The 20,758-nt window shown below is 36.6% G+C and overlaps 1 protein-coding gene across 41 annotated transcripts in view; it reads left to right on the forward strand.

Moving 5' to 3' along the window:
• Positions 1–20,758, forward strand: part of LOC125682376 (teneurin-m-like) — a 95,867-nt gene that overhangs the window by 65,001 nt on the left and 10,108 nt on the right. For 37 of the 41 annotated variants that reach the window (XM_056156612.1, XM_056156580.1, XM_056156601.1 and 34 more), the window contains 15 exons: positions 5,192–5,391; positions 7,965–8,027; positions 8,751–9,013; positions 9,102–9,228; positions 9,537–9,644; positions 11,494–11,688; positions 12,353–12,568; positions 14,510–14,695; positions 15,333–15,482; positions 15,894–16,101; positions 18,077–18,196; positions 18,467–18,746; positions 19,357–19,765; positions 19,925–20,177; positions 20,287–20,516. In XM_056156612.1, coding sequence (XP_056012587.1) covers positions 5,192–5,391; positions 7,965–8,027; positions 8,751–9,013; positions 9,102–9,228; positions 9,537–9,644; positions 11,494–11,688; positions 12,353–12,568; positions 14,510–14,695; positions 15,333–15,482; positions 15,894–16,101; positions 18,077–18,196; positions 18,467–18,746; positions 19,357–19,765; positions 19,925–20,177; positions 20,287–20,516 — 3,008 coding nt within the window. The remainder of the gene's footprint in view (positions 1–5,191; positions 5,392–7,964; positions 8,028–8,750; positions 9,014–9,101; positions 9,229–9,536; positions 9,645–11,493; positions 11,689–12,352; positions 12,569–14,509; positions 14,696–15,332; positions 15,483–15,893; positions 16,102–18,076; positions 18,197–18,466; positions 18,747–19,356; positions 19,766–19,924; positions 20,178–20,286; positions 20,517–20,758) is intronic. The other 4 variants (XM_056156607.1, XM_056156617.1, XM_056156608.1 and 1 more) reach the window with 1 other exon arrangement.

The raw sequence follows: 20,758 nt of genomic DNA on the forward strand, positions 1-20,758 counted from the left end.
TTATATTTGCCGAGTGGTTAGAGCATCTCACTAAAAATCACAGGGCCTCTCACCTCTGTCGGTGCGGGTTCGAATCCCGCTCACGCCGGTAAGTGAGAAAGTTTCCCAGTTAACTTTCGGAAGGTCGGTGGTCTCTTCCCAGGTAGATTTTATCTGAGTTCTCTCTTCCACCAATAAAAACTGGGCGCCACCAGATAACTGAAAAATTGTTGAGTATGGCAGAAAACATCAATCAATCAATCAATCAATTTGCCTGGACACAGTTGTTGTAAATAAAGAGAAAACAGTTTCGCCCAGTACTGACAACAAGGGTGAAAATAAAACTAGGGACCAGATATTTCCCTATATACAATTGAAATTATTTTTGGCAATCAACATGTAAAGTCAATAACAATTTGTTTTTAGAAGTACTTTAATTCATTTTGGGGCATATCTTTAAAGGAATTAGCTATTTAAGATACGAAAGCTGAAATGGTTACTTGAAAAAAGGCTACGAACAGAAGCAGGATAGAAAAGAAATGGGTAAGGGGGAACTTGTAATAACAGAGTGATAGAACAGGGGGATAAAAAGGCCAAGCTGAAACAACTTTGTATGTAAGTTGGGGAATTTGCTCTATAAGGCATGCCACATGATACATTTAACAAATGTTTTAAATTTTGAAAGCGTTGACGCTTCATGAAAAGTATGTTGACGTGAAGCATTGCTGTTCATAACCTCATGTATTTTCAAAAATGAAATTTATTTTGTATATGTACAATTTACTTTCATTTCTGTTGGAATATTCCCAGCCGTTAAAGTAGTCATACTACTATATTTATCAAAATTCATGCGCACATTGAACCCATTCATAAGGAAATGGCTTTGAATTTAATTGGTAATGATATCAAAAGTTAAAAGATTGAAAATGTAAATATAAAATCAAACAATGAACCCAGTACACCAAACAATAATTTGAATTATCCCCCTTAGCGGGGTCAGCCAAAGGCCAATCGGTGAAAAGCCAAGTTTTCTCCTCTTTGGTTTGTAAGAGATTACAACTTAATGTGAATTATAGCTAATTTATCATGCTTTCATACAAGTTTATGAGTTGCCCCACCCAGGGACATTATTGTAGTTGATTGAAATGGATGAAAAAAATAGCAAGTGTCAAAAATTACAAAGGCCGATTTAGGAAATAAGATTTCTCCACAGGATGACAGAAAAGGGACATAACTTATGGCAAAGTGTTGATATGTGTATATTGTCTTGACTTGTGATGTTAAACAGTTATAGAATGGATACCAAGGAAATATGGCAATGGTCACTTAAGACGGAAAAGGTTTTTCCAGAGGTAGCAGAGCTGCTTGGGGAAAATAGCTTTTTTGTTTAGGGGGGACCATAAATTTGCTATTTTCCTGAAATACCTATTTCTATAACTGTCTTATCAAACTGAAACAATTAAGATTATGCATCTCAAACCTAGCTTGAGTATTGCAGCATTCGCTAAACACCATTTGTCAGCAGATCTCGCAGTTCCTGGAAAGCCCCACCTATTGGAAATGGGACTGTTTGTTTGTACCAGTTGTATAAGGAAATCAAACATTGATGAGAGAAATAATGCATATCCCTTCTATCAGTGGGTTACAAGTTTGAGTTTTGTTGACCAATTTTTGAGAGAGTTATATCGTATATACTCGCCTAGAAGTCGGTCCGCCTATAAGTCGGTTGTATTTTTTAGGGTTATTTTGTAGGAATTTGCCATTGACCCGCTTATAAGTCGGTACAAATTTTTGTCAGAATCGGTTGACAATTTCAAGTCAATGCTCTAGTGTTTTTACCTATGTTTCAACAAATATTTTGAGAAATTGATAATTATGGGGTGCTCAATATCCAAGCAATATGTGTTAGGGGTTCAAACGCAACCCTTGATCTGTTATGGGCAATGATCCCTTGTTTATCTAAGCAATTATGGTCTCCTAATTACCAGTACCTGACACCGTGTTTACTTAGTGGCACGCGCCTCGCGAAAACTGTTACTGTTGGATTCCGGTATAATTCATTGTATCAACAATAGAGTTTTTAAGAGTCAAGAATGATGATCTAAATTATCTGTTAACAATATTCATTTTTTTATGAAATATATTTCAGTCGGTATACATATGAATATTTCAATATTAAATCGGGTTCGTGATTCAATTTTTTCCGATAAACAATAGATGAGTTGAATTGAAAGTATTAGTTACGGGTAAATAATTTTTAACTAAACAAAAATATGTAAATATTTGTACTTTATACATGATTTTAAAATACATAAACAATACACTATGTCTAGATATTTGTGAACAATAATCATTTGTGTGGTAGTCCATGATAATTGTCGGAGTTGTTTAAAAAAAAAACCCACTACATTATGCCTCCCAGAAAAATACCAATCTTCTTAGGACACGCCTATAAGTCGGACATAGAGTTTTGGACCAAAAATTGACTCTCAAAAATCCGACTTATAGGCGAGTATATACGATAGACCTTGAATGCAGCAAATTTCAGGGATATGACAGTTTTCTGGACTTTGTTTGGCTATCTCTAAAAATTTATAATTGACTGTTTGAGTGGCAGGCAATATAGAGTCTCGCATAAATATATATGTATGCATTACAGTTCTCAGATAGACAATTTAGAGAATTTATTTTGTCTCGATAAAGACAATCCTTTCAAAAACAGAAAAATGCGACATCAGACCTACATTTTATGCTTCTTGTGGATGCTGCTAATAATCATGTTCTTAAATCTTAATCTGACAGAGCGTTTGTCTTTGATGTTAGCCAGTGAATAATGTAGCATAAAACGGAATTAAGTGCTTCGTTAAAAAAAGGAGATTAGCAATGACAACAAATATGGTGGTTGGAAAGAAATGCATTTTGTGCACAACAAGAAGAGGTGGGCTGTTGCAGTCTAGATAATTCAATTTTTCCAAGCGTTTTGTTTGATATTTCCATTTCTATTAAGTTCTCTCGTCTGAAGTCCCGTGATCATGCCGTATATATCAGAGTGATGGCGGGGATGTAATGGGATTACCCCTGCCACTTACGAACATAATTCAGTGCTATGTGTCAACTGCCAGTGCAGAGGGAGACCAAATTCTTCCCCAAAAATAAATTATGACAGGACTGAGGAATTGTAAGGTTAGGCCTGATACGTGATACTGGTCCAGATTAGACTAGGCTGCTACTGTATCTAAACCTATCTGCCACTTACCACCTCCATGTATTCAAATTGGGGGTAGAGTTTCAATAAACGCATAGTAACAAAGAATTAGTGTGCCTAAAAGGGATTGCTGTAAACTGCGGGATGTAGTAGTAGTTTTAAATTTCAGGAAATAGACATTTTGGGAGAGAGGAAAATGTAGGCATAAAAGCTTTAACCGTCTAACGAGAACCAAATAAACACCTCCTCTATACCTTTCTGGAATTGGGAATGGATTGGGGATTCTCCACTAATCTGCCTTCATTTACTTCTTTCTTTAATCATTCAGCAGTTATCCATTTTCAGCAGTTTAAAATTTGATTCTGAACTCCCAAGTGAATCGAAAATTCTGCAGTTTGGAAAACTTGTGCGAGAAGTCATTCCACTGAACCCTCCGATAATTCTGAAATTCTACAGATGTTGCCTAGTGGATGGCAGTTAGATTCATTTACTAAGCTCAGACAGCTCAGACTAGGGGTATACCAATTTCAGTGTTTATTCAAAGGTTTGTCACACAAAATTGCCATTTTGATTTGTGCTCCACAATATTGTGGTTCCTTTCTGTACAGTAATTGTAGAAACTGTCAGTCGATTTTTCTTGTATTTAATTTCAGACCTAGATTTATTCATGGCTTTTGGGTTCTGACTGAAAAATATGAACAAAGAGTGTCCAATTTGATGGGATTAATGGTTTCAGAAGATGTTATGTAAATAAGGGATAGAGAAGCACCATTAGAAATTACAGAGATTCCCACTAATCCCTCAAACATTCAATTCATTCTCTCCCAAATACATTTATTTTTTGTCAGTAGTTTTCTATTTCCCTTGTAATATGGCGGTGTTATTGATGTGGCACCAGAAATGGCCATCACTGAGTGCTATAAATGGTCAAATGTTTTCTTTGTGGTGTTCTGCATGCAGTTAAAACCATTCTGCTGTCAGGCATTTCATTGGAATGTTCAGGAAAATCAATTAACATTGTTACGTTAATGTCCCCCCAACATTTGCATGTATTATTTAGGCTAAATTTCTGTCTCTTTTTTTGCCTCTTAACAAACATTTCTACATAGCATTGTATCACGACACATGGCCAAATGGTTTTACAGCCGAGCTGTTTTTGCTGGTGTGTGGAGAGAATTGTCAATAGGAAGCTTGTCTATGTAACTCACAATTGATTCAGAGCATCTGGAGGTATAAGAATTATGTTCCGCTCACTTCAGTGTAGGACTAGCCAGAATTTGAAAAATTGATTATGTTTCATTGAAATAGGTACATAACTCTTCATTAGATACCATTAACGGACAAAAAGGGGGCAGCATTATTTAGATAGAACAGACACAAAAACTCGGAATTGCATACTGAACAATTAAGTGGAAATTTTAAGTCATGCAAGGCATGCCTCAAATTGGATGGTTTAATGGAAGAAAAATAACTGTGACAAAAGTCTTCTGCTAAAGCACAATCAAGCTTTTACTGTAATTACTGTTTTCAAATGGTTTTTCACAGTCGGAACAATTGACGATGATGTCACTGATGCAGTTGTCGGAAGAGCATGCACATGAACAAAATCGGTATTGGTAATTCTGACCAGAAAAGCGAAAACTGTGAAGATGCTTCTATACAATTAACTGGTTTTTGATAGCTGCAGTGGGTATTTTATTGTGAAAAAAAGGTGTGATGCTGATTTGCATACAAAATAGTTCTGATCCAAAGCATTTCTAAAATCATTTAATGAAGGAATGAATAGATGTGAAATTTCCAGCAGAGTGTTTATTTTGAGTGACAAGTTTTTACTCTGGAGAATCTAATGCTGATAAGCTTTCACAATTTGGTCACCTCCGAGAGATTGAACCGTTTCTTTCTGATGGCTGACGCTTGACAGGAGAGTCCACAAAACCAGATACAAATCTCGGACTTTGATTAATCGGGGCCCCGCTCAACTAACTTATCAGGACATTTACATTACAGGCAGGCCTTTCTTCCACACAACTGTGGTTACCCCAGCAATATGACTTCACCACCCCGATCTCACGACTGTGGGTACACGAAATTCAGCAATACGCCCCACTACATGAAACAGAAGCTTCGAAGGTGGAGTTGGAAATGGGCCGCCTTATTTCTAGTCATAATTTGTGTTGGCCTTCTGGCAGCAACAACATATTTTGCAGGTATGTACAGCAATACATGATTCCGTGTTTCCTGGAGAATGAAACTTTGGTAAAAAAAATATATTTCCCAGAAAAAAACACATAAATTTTGCTGCATTGCTTTTTAATATTCATTACTTAATTTTTAGAGATTAACAGTACATTTAGTTTATAAGCTTATATTTGAAGTAAAGGGTATAGTCATCTACTTTCTTCAACGAATCAGCAAAAATTCATGCCAACTCTCTCCTGCAGAAATTTCAGGTTCAGTAAAATGGACCTAATATAGCCTGTCTCGTGTTTTATGCTATTTTGATTTTCAAAAGTTTCTTGATATGTTTAATTTTTTAGCAGAATGTTACAATTGTGAAAGATCACCTGTTCAGTTTACAATAAAATCTGAGTTTTATATTTTTATTATGGGTCCTTTTTAATACTGTGTCTCAGAATTTATATAGGATTTTATAGGGAATATATGCTGTGGTAAATTTTTCTTCAACTAAAAATAGGTTCCAAAAAGACTTTTTTAAAAAGTTGTTTGTTATAGAAATGCTGTAAATGATTCTGTAAAATATGAGAAAAAGCATCTTCAACTAATTAAAAATATGTTCCAAAAAAGACTTTTCTAAAAAGTTGTGTGGATATAAAGATATGTTGTATTATTTTATGATTGTGTAAAATATGAGAAAAAACATCCATTCAGCTTTTGAGAAAATTAAACACTAAATCACATTTCAGTCCCCCCCCCCCTTCTCATAATTTGTATGAAAAGTAGGTACATGATAATATATGCAATTACAGTAAAGCACGGTTATAGCAAACCTCCAGGCCAGCGAGCATTATAACCAAACTTCGTTATATCCAGTACAAATTTTCCTGATTTTCTAATCATAGTGGAATAAATATCACTGCAATAATCATGAATCTGTTTTAAGTGTTTGTTATAAGGGTGTTTTACTGTATGCTAGTAAAGAATAACCTTTAATGGAAGTTGCTGACTTTTTATAAGAAAGGATTGAGATTTATATCACTCTTACTCATATAACAAAAAAGCAAACAGTTGGTTAAATATTTGGGTAAAGTTTAAAGTAAAAATTCTGTCAGATACTGTAAATTGTGAATATTACAGGTAAATTAAAAAAAAAAAAATATCACATCAAACTCCACCTGTGTGTTATTCCAACACAATACCTTAAGCTAAATCAGGGAACGTGTACATCTATAAACAGTCCGGACAAACCGGACAAGACTGAGTTAAGTGGATCTAATTTATGTGCTCGATGTAAGCTCGGGGAAGTATGTGCTGGATTTCAGATGTATAATGTCAAAAACTGTATCGGAACTACTCCGTTTTGAATTAACTTTTTGAAAATTAAAAAAGATATTTGTACATCAATATATCAGAATCTTGTATATTTATTTTCTAGTGATTAAATGTATCAACTGAATGAATGAAAGCAAAAAACTGACAACGTTTCACAAAACAAAAATGCACAGCTGACGTGTTTCATTTTATGATGCAGTAGCGTACATGACGTCAGAATTGCTCTAAATGGCTTTGTTATATGTCAGAGAGGTTGTGAAAATTTTAAACCCGTACTAGTCCTTGAATACAGTGCACACTTGCATACTTTCATGTTGTTGAACATTTTATTTTTACTGACATTGTAATAAATTATTATACATAAATATGAAATATTTCTGTTCATTTTGAATTTGATCAACAAGCCTCTGTGAAGAGGAACACATAAATGTAGGTATTTAGAGGGCCTAAGTGATATTGCTAGGATTTGTTAAGTGTTGTAAGTCTTCGAATTCCTCCATTGATTGAAGCTCTGCTGTTCCTTCATCAACAAGTGTTTTTCAACTTTTTCCAATTATTTCTTCTCTTGGGAAGACGCAACAAGATGATATTGGTAGCGTAGTCCCGATGGTGGCGTTTGGCAGCATTGACTGATGAAGACTGTCAAAGGAAGCGAGAGAATCTATTGTTTACCACGAATTGTGTCACAATTGTCGGTCCTCATCAGTAGCTATAGGATCAGGATGTCACATGACCCATCAAAGCGCTTCCTCTGTGGACCAATATTTATTGTACTGCTAAACTATCAGATTGAAAATGTAATTTGAATTGAAAATTTATGGGGATAAATGGGACTAAGAAAGACAGTAAAACGTATAACAATATATTTTAATGCATATTTATTGAAAATTTGTTGGTTCTTTCGAAGGGTTTGAAAAAAACCAAATTATCAGAGGGTTTGAATTGAAATCAAACCTTGTGCAATGAATGGATCAATACAAAAGAATCTTGAGATCTTGCAGTAAGGCTGTAGTATTTTACATCAATATTGAAGCAGGCTTTGTATAATGTTAGAATTCAATTAATTGACACACTCCATGTTGTAACGACATGCAGAACCATCCGAAGAGCAGACACAGAGCTTGCATGTTGGGCAACAATAAGTCTTCCAGATACCCTAAACCATAACCTTTTATCAGAGAGCAAGACGATTAATTGCTGGTCATAAAAAATATCAAACACAGGGTCTGGAGATACTGTTAATGAGGTCTTTATCTGCTTCTACTTTCAGCCCATTTGGCGTTTGAGAAAAATGAGAAGAAAGAGGAAATACCTGGTGCCTTAAACCACACAGGTAACAATTAAGAATTTGCTCAGGTATTAATTAACAATTTAATGTAGTAATTAGTCAGCGGTTTGGAGCCTGAAAGTGAAAATGATGTCGATGTTTTATTTAGGGTTGTAGACGTGCCACTAAAATAAAAACACTGGCGATGTAAGCCTATAGAAGTACAGCCTACACCTGATATATTGAAATTCAGGGACCAAACTGAATTGTTCATTATATCCAAAGTTCAATATAGTCAATGTTGATCTATATAAATCATGTTACTGGGGATTTATTTTTACTTCAATATGACATATAGTTCAATATAACAAATACATGTAGTTCAATGTAACAAAGTTTTATATGACAAATAGTTCAATATAAGTGACTTCAATGTTATAACAGATTGTTCAATATAAGTGACACCAATATGACTTTTCGTCAGAATGTGACTTTTTTTCCCATGAGAACCGTATTATTTTGACAAAATTGCTTATAAAAGAGACGAAAAGCCAACCGCCATGTCACTCATTTAAGGCATTTTCAGCCATGATTGATCCATGCAAAACCACATCTTGAGGTAGATTTGCAGATTCTAGAATTTGGTTTTAAAAATCCATGTTTAATCAAACATCTCGGATTTATAATCTGGATTCGGAATTGTAATCAAACTGGACTTCAAGCTCTGCTATGTTAGTCAGAATTTGTTTGATGATACTAAAGATGGCATTTTTCTGGCTTGTCTTTCAGTTTTGAAGTTCACTCAGACTCCCCTACACCTAGATAGTAGTCGACCAACTTACACAACAATTCCTCCACTAACTCTGTGGCAGACGTACTTCAATCAAATGGATTCCAGTTTTGTCAAGTTTGACTTCACAATTCCAAACAGTGCTCGCCTGGCTATATACGGCAGACGGAACTTTGCACCCACCATCGCTCAGTTCGATTTCTATCAGATCTATGATGGTAGCACAATTAAAGAACCTTCCTTACAAACCATGAGGAATAGGGTTTGTAGTTAAACACACTTTAGATTATAATGATTGATTGGTCTGAGAGGAGAGAAGTCAGTTCTGATATGTATTGTTCTTACTGCAGTATAAGCGCTCATTACCAGACAAAGAGACAGGTCTGATTCAGCTGATGGAAAGGGGAAAGTGGTACATCACTGTATACAATGACCGGGATCAACCACAGGAGATCAGCATTGCCAGGAGGACCATTGGTAAGGCAGTAGTGGTCTAGTGTGGAATGGGAGTAGGGGGAGGGGGGGGGGTCATGCTTTAGGGACAGGTCTAACATATGTCTGAAGACGGGGAAAATTTATCAAGCTTGAATTCAAGTTTTAGTGATGCCATTCACCTATATCCAGTCTTTAATTTAGAAAAAGTTGGTAAAACTCAGAACCTGTTCATGTGTGTGATTTCCTGTAAAGTACACAAATTGATCAGATATGAATTTACGTAAAGTTGAATGAAGTTAATTGTTTACGTACCAGCTATTTGTTTTGTTGACCCTGATTTTTATTGACAGACTCCATGGGAACTAATTGTGAGAGTGACTGTTCCGGTCATGGCCTTTGTGACAACCAGGGGAGGTGTCAGTGTTTTAATGGCTACAGGGGACCATACTGCTCGGAACGTAAGTGTGCTGTGTTATACCACTTCTAACTGTAAAGGCAGAAAGGATGAAAATAGACATCACTGAATTAGATCGTCATAGAATTAGGATAAGTCAATATGACAGAATCACAGTAGTGATAAAAAGCGATGATAACGGAGCGCTATACTCAGAAGGGAACACAAACCACTGTGCAGGGTGACTCATTGCGTCCGATGGTGCATTTCTACAAACTCCGCATTACGCCTCGTGGCTTGATGATCCGAACCTAAGTTGTAATTCAATATGTTTATGTATAGCTAAAATTCAATCAGAAATGAACTCTAAAAAAATTACGTCCTGTAGAAAATATGAAAAAAGTGAATTCCCAGATCTAATATAATCCTTGTACTTATTGGGGAGACTGGTCACATGACCATCCTCCCGGGCCAGGCTCTATTCAGTCATCTAGTTTTTTTTTTCTCTTGGTAAATGATGCTTGTTGAAGAACATCAAAGATATTACTGAGTATAGAGTGTGCTAACCAATTTAATTCAATACCATGTGATTCATAGGTGTTGATTATGAATTACTTGTGCAGAGGATTGGCTGTTGATTACATTCTGCATTAACGATATCCTGGGAGAGTTCTAACATCAGTAGCCTTATTCCTGTAAAAATGAAATTGAAATGTGACTCTTAGTTGGTGCTTGCATTATTTCTCTTGTTCATAGGGTTTCTGAAACCTGTGTGTGCCATATCCTTCACTCCATAAACATTGCATGGATAGAATAAAACGACTCATTCATGATGCCACATTCATCGTACATTTGTACCTTATTTGGAGTTTCTGTGCATTGCAGCACTGCTATCTTTGCGTATCGTTTTTAAAAGGAATAGAGAACTATTGAAGTGATGCTAATTATGTTTTACACAATCCAGTAAATTGTAATCATTTGGTATTTGTGTAAAATTCCGTGAATCCGTAGGAACTGCTTGACTGAGAGACAAGTAGGGCTTCTGAATATTCAGTTCTCACGATACAGTGAAAACTGCCTACACCCCTGTGCAATCCATTTCACTGGGCATTCCCACCCTTTTTTTCATTCTCAATTTCATTTGTATTGTTGTTAACACTTTTATTTATTCCGACGAAAAAAATTGTCTGCACATGTCATATTAGACAGGTTTCGCTGTACTGTTAAATTGAAATGAGGATGTTCTTTCATTTTGCGCTTATTTAAAGAAGTAGGTACTGGTTTCTACAGTCATCTGGCCCAGAAAATAGATGATTTCAGTAGGAGTCCCAAAATCTGGCATTCAAATAAGGAATATATAAGCAAATCCAAACTACATTTAATTTGATCCAAAATTGCTTTGTGTTGAATGACAGGAGCATGAAGTTAGCATAAAATTGCCAAAACTGCCAAAATCAATGAAAAATTTCATAAATTCAGGGGGTTTACCCTTTAGAAAACATACAGCCCATGTGTAGGGCAAATTCATATTCAAATACATTTTACATCTTCTCTTAATACACAATATATATTAATTTCATTTTGCTTGATCGATGGGCATACCTTTTCCTAAGCAATACAGATGGACACACCTTTTCCTAAGCAATAATCTGGATGAAATTTAACAGTTATTAAGCTCTTTTTGGAAAAAAAAAGACAGGAAAAACTCTTATTCATGACGTAATAATGCTATAAAATAAGAAATAACTTTGATTTAAGTTGAGATAGTATACTTGTCATGTATTTAACTTATTCAACACACAGATCAAGTTTGATTCAACACACACTTAAATCAGAGAAATTTTTTGGGCCTTTTTATGTACACAATCATACCTTGTTCTTTGCATTACCAGAGTGTTGCATTAATATTTCAGAGGAGTGTCCTCACCTGTGTAACGGCCAAGGCGAATATCGACAGGGTGTGTGTGTTTGTCACGAGGGCTGGAAGGGGCCGGAGTGTGACACCCCTGCCAACAAATGCGAGAACCCCACCTGTAACAACAGAGGGCAGTGCGTGGACGGCCAATGCCAGTGTGATAAGGGATTCACCGGCCCCCATTGCGGCATCGGTAAGTTCAGGTCTCACACCGCGCACATGCCGTCACTCTAACACACACACAAAACAGGACACTGCTCCAAACACTGTACAGAGTCATGCTTCTTAACTCATTTCAGTCATCATTATTTTGATTTTGCACAAAGTAGATGTTTTCATTTTATTAAAGCTTATTGTGTACATGTCTATATTTTAATGTTGAATTTCACGGTTTTGTGTGATTCTGTCTATTGCTGTGTAGAATATATTATGCACTTTCATTTTACAACTTTTACTTTCAATGCCTATTATTCTTTTATGTATATGATTTACAATTTTGCTTGACTAATTTATTTGATCTCTCACGAGATATTCTCACACGGAATCCTAGAACAGTGCTGATAACAAGTTCTGTAACAGTGCTGTAGGCACGAGGAAATGCTGCATGCAAAACCTGAACCTCCTGCTCTCTACAGACTGAAAATCATTGCACGAAACTTTTCATGATGAATTAGAAAACTTGTCTTTAAATACACCCGATGCTTGCAGAGTATTGTTTTTATAAATTTTCTGACCAGCTATAAACATTGAAGTGCTTCATGACCACAAAGTGATTAACACATGACACTGAATAGTTTTCTGAATGTGAGATTATCTCCCCTTATCTGGGTGATTAACACATTTCTTTGTCACCACAGTGACCTGTATTGACCCTAGTTGCTATGGTAACGGGCTTTGTCACCTTGGTAAATGTGTCTGCTATAAGGGGTTCAAGGGAGACCATTGTCAGTTACCCGACAAACTTAACCTTACCCATCTCTGTGCCCGCAATTGTTCTGGGCACGGGCAGTTTGATTGGGACATGGGCCAATGCATCTGCCATCGCTTCTTCACAGGCCAGGATTGCGAACAAGGTAAAGGCTGCTGCCTGAAATTTGTAACTGACCCAGTTTTTTGTTGCCATGAGAAATTTTGGCCAGTTTCGGACTGTTTTAGATGTCCACACTTAACCTTAGAATTGACGTTTTTTGCGTGCACGGAATGCGTTTCTGATACTCAGCTGACCTCAAACAAACTGACCTGATATTGACCGCATGGTGGAATTGAAGGAATTCATAACTCGTTATGCATGGTGTTCAAATTGTTCCTCCAATCGCATGGAGTTCTTCTGTTCCCATATAAATCTCCACTGACATTCGTTTTTCTGAATAATTTTTGTGTATGAGTTACTAAACTACTTGTAGCTGTTCTAACTTAAAGACCTTAACCACTAACTCTGTACTAACATCACATGGTAAGTAAACACTGGCTCATGCTACAACACTCGAAATTTCAACATGTATTCACCATTATGGTGAGGATGGGGGGTAATGAGACCGTTATTTTTATGACCTGTAATGATGAAATGCCGCGGCAGAGGAAATAAGGTGTCAGAAAGATTCCGTTGTATGACTAGCACCAAAGAATATTATGGCCATATCTGAATAACAGGCCAGCCATTATCAGATGATATTTCAAATTTGCTTGACAGCCTCATTTAGAGTGTATCATGAATAACTCCAGTATTGGTGCATCTCTCATTTTTTATTACCCATTCTTGTTCTATGTTTTTAATTAATAATCCCCCCTATGAAAAGGATACTGAAAAATCCAATTATAATTGTGAAATTGAGTTGTCAGGTTTTTTCCCCACTTCATAAACAAGTTTGGCACATCTCGATACAATTTTTAATAAGAATCAAGTAATTAAGTGGTATAAATTTCCCCCTCATTGTCTACCAGCATGAAGTTTATGAATTGATTGCATGCATGGAAATTTTAATTTACAGTTTTTTATATGTTAGATTTTTACAATGTTATTAGGAAAACACAACATTATGTCTTTTAGGGTCAGATGGAAATTAGTTCCAATAAAGCATTCTCCCTCAGCAACAAAGATGTTATGTAATTTTGTAGTGGCCAAGTTTTCAAATAGGCAAAGTCAAAACATATTATTACAAAGATCCTTATGTAGAAATCAGAAAGAGATTTTCCTCATTTATATACTGGTACATTACAAGAAAACTCCCAAGGAAAATGAGAACAGTACTAATCAGCTGATATGAGTGAATTGGGATTAACGAAATTCTACAGATATTCTGTCAGGAACATTGTTTATGGTAATTTTTTAGATAAATTGCCAGTCGTTAACATACAAGAGGGAAAAAAATACCTAGAAACTTCTTTGATGTTTAATTTCAACTCATGCAGCCATTACTAACATAAGATCTTTTAATGTAAGTAAAACACACAAAAAATCCCCACCAAGCCTTTCATTATCTGCCGTCGTTGGCTAGCTTTGATAATTGAGTTCATACATTGCAGGTCGGCTAGCATTCCATATTAGGAAGCACGCAGGTACTAATTCGATGTGCATGTCACACGATTTATAGCCAAATAAGAATTAACCTGCATTTTGTTGTACTTTGTATATTACAAATTTTATATCTTAGTACTATTTACTTCATACAGTTTAAGGAATGTGTAACGTCATTTTGGATATTTGGACCCAGCATTCATGTCGTTTTTTATTCTACAAACGTAATTGAACTTTTTAAGTAGCGAAAAGCATGTTTGCGCTATGTGTTGTAAATGTAGCCATTTACTTACTATTTATAGATACAGTACTTAGATGTTTTAATCTTTTATTGGTGTCAATATAGTTATTACCTTTTCTTTACTGTTTCTGTTTTCAATACTCGGATCTTGATCAATAACTACCGTAACAGATTTTCTACTTTGAATAATAACAATACTTTGTTAGTATTTTTATGCTTGATAATCATGGTGATTTTTGGTGACTGGGTAAATTTTAGAGATGTGTCGTCTGCGTTGTATAAATGGATTCTGCCACAACCAGCGGTGTGTGTGCGACAAGGGATGGGGAGGAGTTCTATGCGACTCTCAGAACTGTGACCCCCGCTGTGACGGAATTAAGGGCCAGTGTGATAAAGGAACCTGTATCTGTCGGGAGGGCTGGAACGGAAAGCACTGCACCATAGGTAACACTCCCCCTCAGGTGGCCGGTCTGATGCTCGATCTGTACCGGGTCTGTAGACACGCCATGCAATGGTGTACTTACGTGTGATGTCTGTGTGCAGAAAATTTTAAAAAATTCTACGTTATACTATCACAATTTTGTATAAAAGAGAAAATTGATATTTAACTGCAGTATAGAAAATTATAGTTAATGATAACAATGAACAATTAAAGCATATAAACATACTGTATTTGAGCCTGTTTTGATTAATGCTGAAGTCTTTCAATTTTTCCTTCTTTTAAATAGAGTACATTGCAATGATGAAATTATCGATATTTGACTTCCAACTTTTTATCTTCCATTGAGATCTATAGCTTCTCTTCATTATCTTTCACAACACTTCATTAATGAATGCTTTTTAGAAGCTTTGGGGATTTTTCTCTTGCACTCTAAAGATAGAGGTCAAAGGGCATTGAACTAATTATTGATTGCTAAATGAAGAGTAATAGAAATAAGTAATTCATTTCATTAGTTTAATTTTATGGGTCTGCGTAATGCGCCTGAATGACAATTTGTTATTTTACGATTTGGAGCCTAATGGTGCTGTATAAATTTCCCCCAGCTCTTGACATAAATTGAAAATAAAACTGTTGTTTCAGATGGATGTCCAAATGACTGCAGTAACCATGGTACCTGCCGTCGCTATGGAAACAGTGGATACAAATGTGACTGTCATGCTGGATGGAAAGGTAGTGGTTGTAATATCGCCACGGAGATGATGTGCTCCAACAACAAAGATGATGACAATGGTAAAAAAAAATTTGAATATTACGATCATGAATTTTTGTGGATATTTTCTGGTGGTCAGTTATTAACTAATAGAGGTCTTTGATATTTCACTCCCACACTTGGAAAGTACTCAGCCATCAGTATCTCAAGAGAATACACAGTTAATTAGCATTATTCCCCAGCCTATAGAAATAATCAACATTTTAGACAAATCAGAATTTGTTTTATAATATTAATTTACTCAAAATCTTGTGTAAAATAGCCAATTTTTTTTTTTGTATTTAATCAAAACAGATATAATTTAAGCATCTTCATAGTTTTTGAGATGGTCTCTGACTTGTTGTCAGTTATTGTGATGGCCCCGGACTTATAAGTTCTTCAGATGACCTCTGACTTGTCAGTTTTTTGAGACATCTCTTGTCTTGTTGTAGATGGCTTGAGTGACTGTCTGGACCCAGACTGTTGCTCCAGTGCTTCCTGTACCCAGAGTCCATTCTGTCAGACTGTCCAGGACCCTGCAGAAATTCTCCTTCAGAAACCCAAACCCAGCTCTACCGCGTCGTTCTTCAAGAAAATGAAGTTCCTGGTGGACAACAACAGCATACAAAAGGAGACGTCCAAGAATTCCTTTAATGAAAGGTTTGCAGTGCTTATCTACAATCTAACAATAACATGCACAGTACAACATGGTTACAGCAAACATGCTTATAACAAATTCACACTTACAGTGAAACACAGTTACACTGAACACGCTTATAACGAATTCACATGTACAGTGAAACATGGTTACAGCAGACATACTTCTAACGAATTCACGCTTACAGTAAAACAAGGTTACAACAAACTCACTTATAACAAATTCACAATTACAGTGAACACGCTTATAACAAATTTACACTTACAGTGAAACATGGTTACAACAAACACACTTATAACGAATTCACACTTACAGCGAAGTGATTTTTATTCTCCTGTAGTTTCAAAACATGTTATAAACTTATTGGATTTAATGAATTACATTTATAACAAATCGAAATTGTTCATCCGTAGCACTTTGCTATAAGTGTGTTTTACTGTAGCTTTCTGATGGTGCAGTAACTAATGTACTAAGTCGCTCACTTAGCAGTTTATTGGGATTCTTTTATACCTGCTTGTAGTGGAGGTACATGTGATATGATACTAAGCTTTACAATGTTGTGTTAAGGCTGCACCACTTTGTGATCCTGCGATTGTATAAAGTTTTAGATATCTTGAATCTTCCCCTCTGACTGCAGTATTCAACCCCCAATAAAGGCAGATCACGGTTTGGGGTTATAAATCATCACTTTTCTTTATTTGGAGGTTTGTAACTGAACAGTCTGTGTGTAAATGTTAACACTACCAAAGGAATGCCTATTGATATTTGATTATACTAAGACAAATGAAGGCTTTTGACAGTTTATTGTGGTGCAGATAGAATCCAGTGATAGTGAGTCATAGCTTTATTCATGCTCGCATAATAATTAGACACCTGTTGTAACCTTTGATGCACGACCTGAGCAATCTACATAATGCATAAGGTTCTCATAAAGTGAATGGGAATTCTGTGTTTGGTATCTTAAAGATTGTATCAGTCTAAATGTCTTATAACCCAGAGAAGCTGTTTAATCTTCTTATAAAAGCGCGATGATGAATATGCAGTTTAATTTGATAAGGGAGCCAGGAGCTGGGAAGAAGAAGCCATTACTTATTGATGTGAAGCAGCCGAGTAGATTTAGTTACTCTAGAAATACTTAATTCAATTGAAAAACAGGATGCAAAGCGGAGCTTGGTGGCTTTGTGTTGTATTGATTGTATACAAATAGGGCATTGAGATCTCGATTAAAACCAACAACGTCAAACCTCACAGACCTGCAGAATCTTATTTCACAGAAAATGGACAATTTAGCTTGTTCCAGTGAATGGTTCCAGTCCATGGTCGAAAATTAAGTGTCAGGGTATCAGTTTCATGTAGATTTATGATGCACACATTCATGAATGCTTCAAAAGTAATTCTGGTCCATGTTTTTGCTGAAGACCAAATTAATTTCATTTTTTTTGTTCCAACGATCACTCCGTATCACAATCTGATTGAACTGTCAGTCAGATGGAAAGAAAACAAATCAAGACTTTTTAAGGTCATTGGATACACAAAATGTTGGAGGAATAGAGAAGGGTCCAGACCATAATGTTTAACATTTATAGGAATTCCTTGGTTTGCTTTTGATTAACACATTCCCTTAGGCTATTGTTGTACAATCAGGAGTAGGCAGTTGAGTGTTAATCCTCAGTAAGGTGATTGGTGATCAATTAAATTCTGTAAACAGAGCTAGGCACATCATAACACTGCTAATCAGCTAATGGTGTTGGCAGAGGGTAGTAACTCGAAAAGGCTATCAATGAAAATAGAACAGACACTTTCTATTTCAAAAGTGCTAAAAAAAAGTTGGCTTCACAGGAAAAATGTGCTGGAAAAATGTACAAGCCCTCTATGAAATTCATTTAAAAAGAAATTTAGTATTCATATTCGTTAATGATAAAGAGAAAAGGGATATTTTTCAGTATGTTGGTATATACATATGTTGTTTATTTTCAGCCAAGTGTCTGTCATTCGTGGGCGGGTGGAAACTCGGGATGGTACTCCGTTGGTGGGGGTCAGGGTCAATGTGAGGATTCAACCTCTGTATGGCCACACCCTGACCAGGAACGATGGAATGTAAGTCTATTGCCATACTCTGACATCTCGTCATGGAGAGAAAAGAATATTACAGTCATCATAATTCATAAAACATTTTCCATTGTCTTTAGAGAGTTCAATAAGCTACGAAGAATCAGTTAATTACATCTTAATCGCAGAAACCTTTTAAAAAGCTTTGTACTCAGAACTTCTAGATAAAAAAAGAGTAGTAATTGCTGGAGAAAATCAATCGCAGTCTTTTTGAATGGAGGCTTTTATGGCTGTGTTATGATTCCTGTATTTGTGCAGGTTTGACATTCTGGTGAACGGCGGTGGATCAGTGACCCTGGAGTTCACACGTCAGCCATTTCAGTCCCACACCATCAGTGTCTCAGTACCATGGAATCAAATCATCACCATGGAAACCGTCATCATGGATCTTCAGTTGGGCAGCTTCTCTCAGCCTGACCCCTCGCTGTGTGGGGTGGGGCATGATCACCACTCCATGAAACCCATCGTTTTGTCCACGTGGCAGCACACTCAGCTCGGGGCGTGCCCGGAGAAAAGCACCCTTATACCAGAGTCCCAGGTATAAAGTCATGATGCAGTTTGAGGATTTAATTAAATCTACCTGTAATTATGAAGTAAACACGCGTGCACGAATGATGATTTTCTTCTGTTAATTAACTAATTTCGGTAACAACTCACTGTTTTTGTCTGGACAGTAGATTATACTCTGTCGATATAAATCCTAAGTCAGCTTTTTGTAACAGCATTCACTATGTAAACATTCAAGTGAAACTTTGATAGAGATGTGTTCAAGATGGCAGAAAAGCCTGTAGAGCCTGGCCATAATATTAGAGAAATTGATTAAAATGTTAAAAAATATCTGGAAATTGGACTGGTTAGACTGGAAAGTAAATGGTGAAAAATATTGAACACATATGCAAATTCAATTTACCTTACATTGCAAGATGATTTTAGACATTTTCATACAATCCTCACTGATGCTCATTGCTTGTATTTGTGCTTTTTATCAAATTTGAAAGACATTTTTAGGAGAATGACACAAGTTGTAGATGCTTTGGTCTGAATTCATAGGAGCTATGTGATGAAAGATAATTAAGTAGAGTTACGAATCTCTAACAAAAGTGATGTCTCTATCAGATTCTCTCTAACAAAAGTGATGTCTTTCTCAGGTTCTACAGGAGAGTATTGAAGTCCCAGGTACCAACATCCATCTTGTCTACCACAGCAGTGAGACGGAGGGCTACAAGTCCATCATTCTCATCCAGATGACTCCAGACTCCATCCCGACAAATCTCGCCCTGGTCCACCTCAAAGTCTACGTCCAGGGCATTGAGACTGTTAAGGTGTTTGAAGCGGATCCTGGCCTTAAATACACGTTTTCCTGGGATCGTATTAACGCCTACCGACAGAAGGTTTATGGGATTGTCCCGGTGAAGGTGCATGTGGGATACGAGTATAAGGGTTGTAATTATGTATTCTGGGAAGTGAGGACAACTACCATGACAGGATTTGATCTGACGTCGTCGGAGATCGGTGGCTGGAATGTGGACATCCATCATACTTACAATTTCCAAGAGGGTAGGGATTGTCGAATGAATTAGGATAATAACCCAATACTGTTGTGAATAGAAAGATTTAAAAAAAAAAAAAAAAAATCTACAATTGGAATTCCTCAAAGAATATGTTAGGTCGTGCCTAATGATGTAAGCATTGATGTACCTGTTTTGATGATTTCAGGTATTTTACACAAGGGAGATGGCAGCAATATTTACCTGAAGGAAAAACCTCAGGAACTGGTCAGTATCCTTGGGAACGGTATCCAGCGGAAACTAGACTGTGCCCTGTGTAACGGTGATGCCTCCAATAACCAGGTGCGGGCCCCGGTAGCTCTGGCCAGCGGCAGCGATGGAAGTCTGTACATCTGGGACGACAATTTTATCAGGAAACTTTCTCCTGGACGGACGGAGATAGTCAGCATTCTCAAAACAAAGTAGGTCATCGAAATTCAGAGCACCACAACTTAACTGTATTGCCCTGTAGCTTATTTTTTTTATATTTTTTTTTTAATACATGTTTCTGATGTCGCTTGCGTTTTTCAGTTCCGTGTTTCATAAGACATACATGACCGTAAGCCCAGTCAATGGAAAATTGTACATCTCGGACTACATGAATCATCAGATCATCCAGATCGCCACCATGGGACCAGTCCAAAATCTAGAGCAAAATTTCAAGGTCATTGCTGGGAATGGGGAGGAGTGTTCCACTGGACTTCTGGATGAGTGTGGGGACAACGGACCGGCTGTCCAGGCCAGACTGCTCGGGCCCAAAGGTCAGAACTGAGATAACACAGGTGTCCTGTAATTATGTCTCACCTCTTCCAGGGGAAGACATATTGTTTTAAGTACTTTCTGTCTGTCTGTCAGTCAGATGTAAATTTGGGCACTTTCAATTTGGGGAACTGGGGAGGTGTATGTTTTTAACAAAAACAAATTATAATTGGTTTTAGTTTGTGACAGGGTCCAACAACCACTGACCACTCGTAATGGTCAGAAAGATTGCATACAGAGGCCT

This window comes from Ostrea edulis, chromosome 2 (assembly GCF_947568905.1).
Source record: "Ostrea edulis chromosome 2, xbOstEdul1.1, whole genome shotgun sequence".
In the NCBI taxonomy this organism is placed as follows: Eukaryota; Metazoa; Mollusca; class Bivalvia; order Ostreida; family Ostreidae; genus Ostrea; species Ostrea edulis.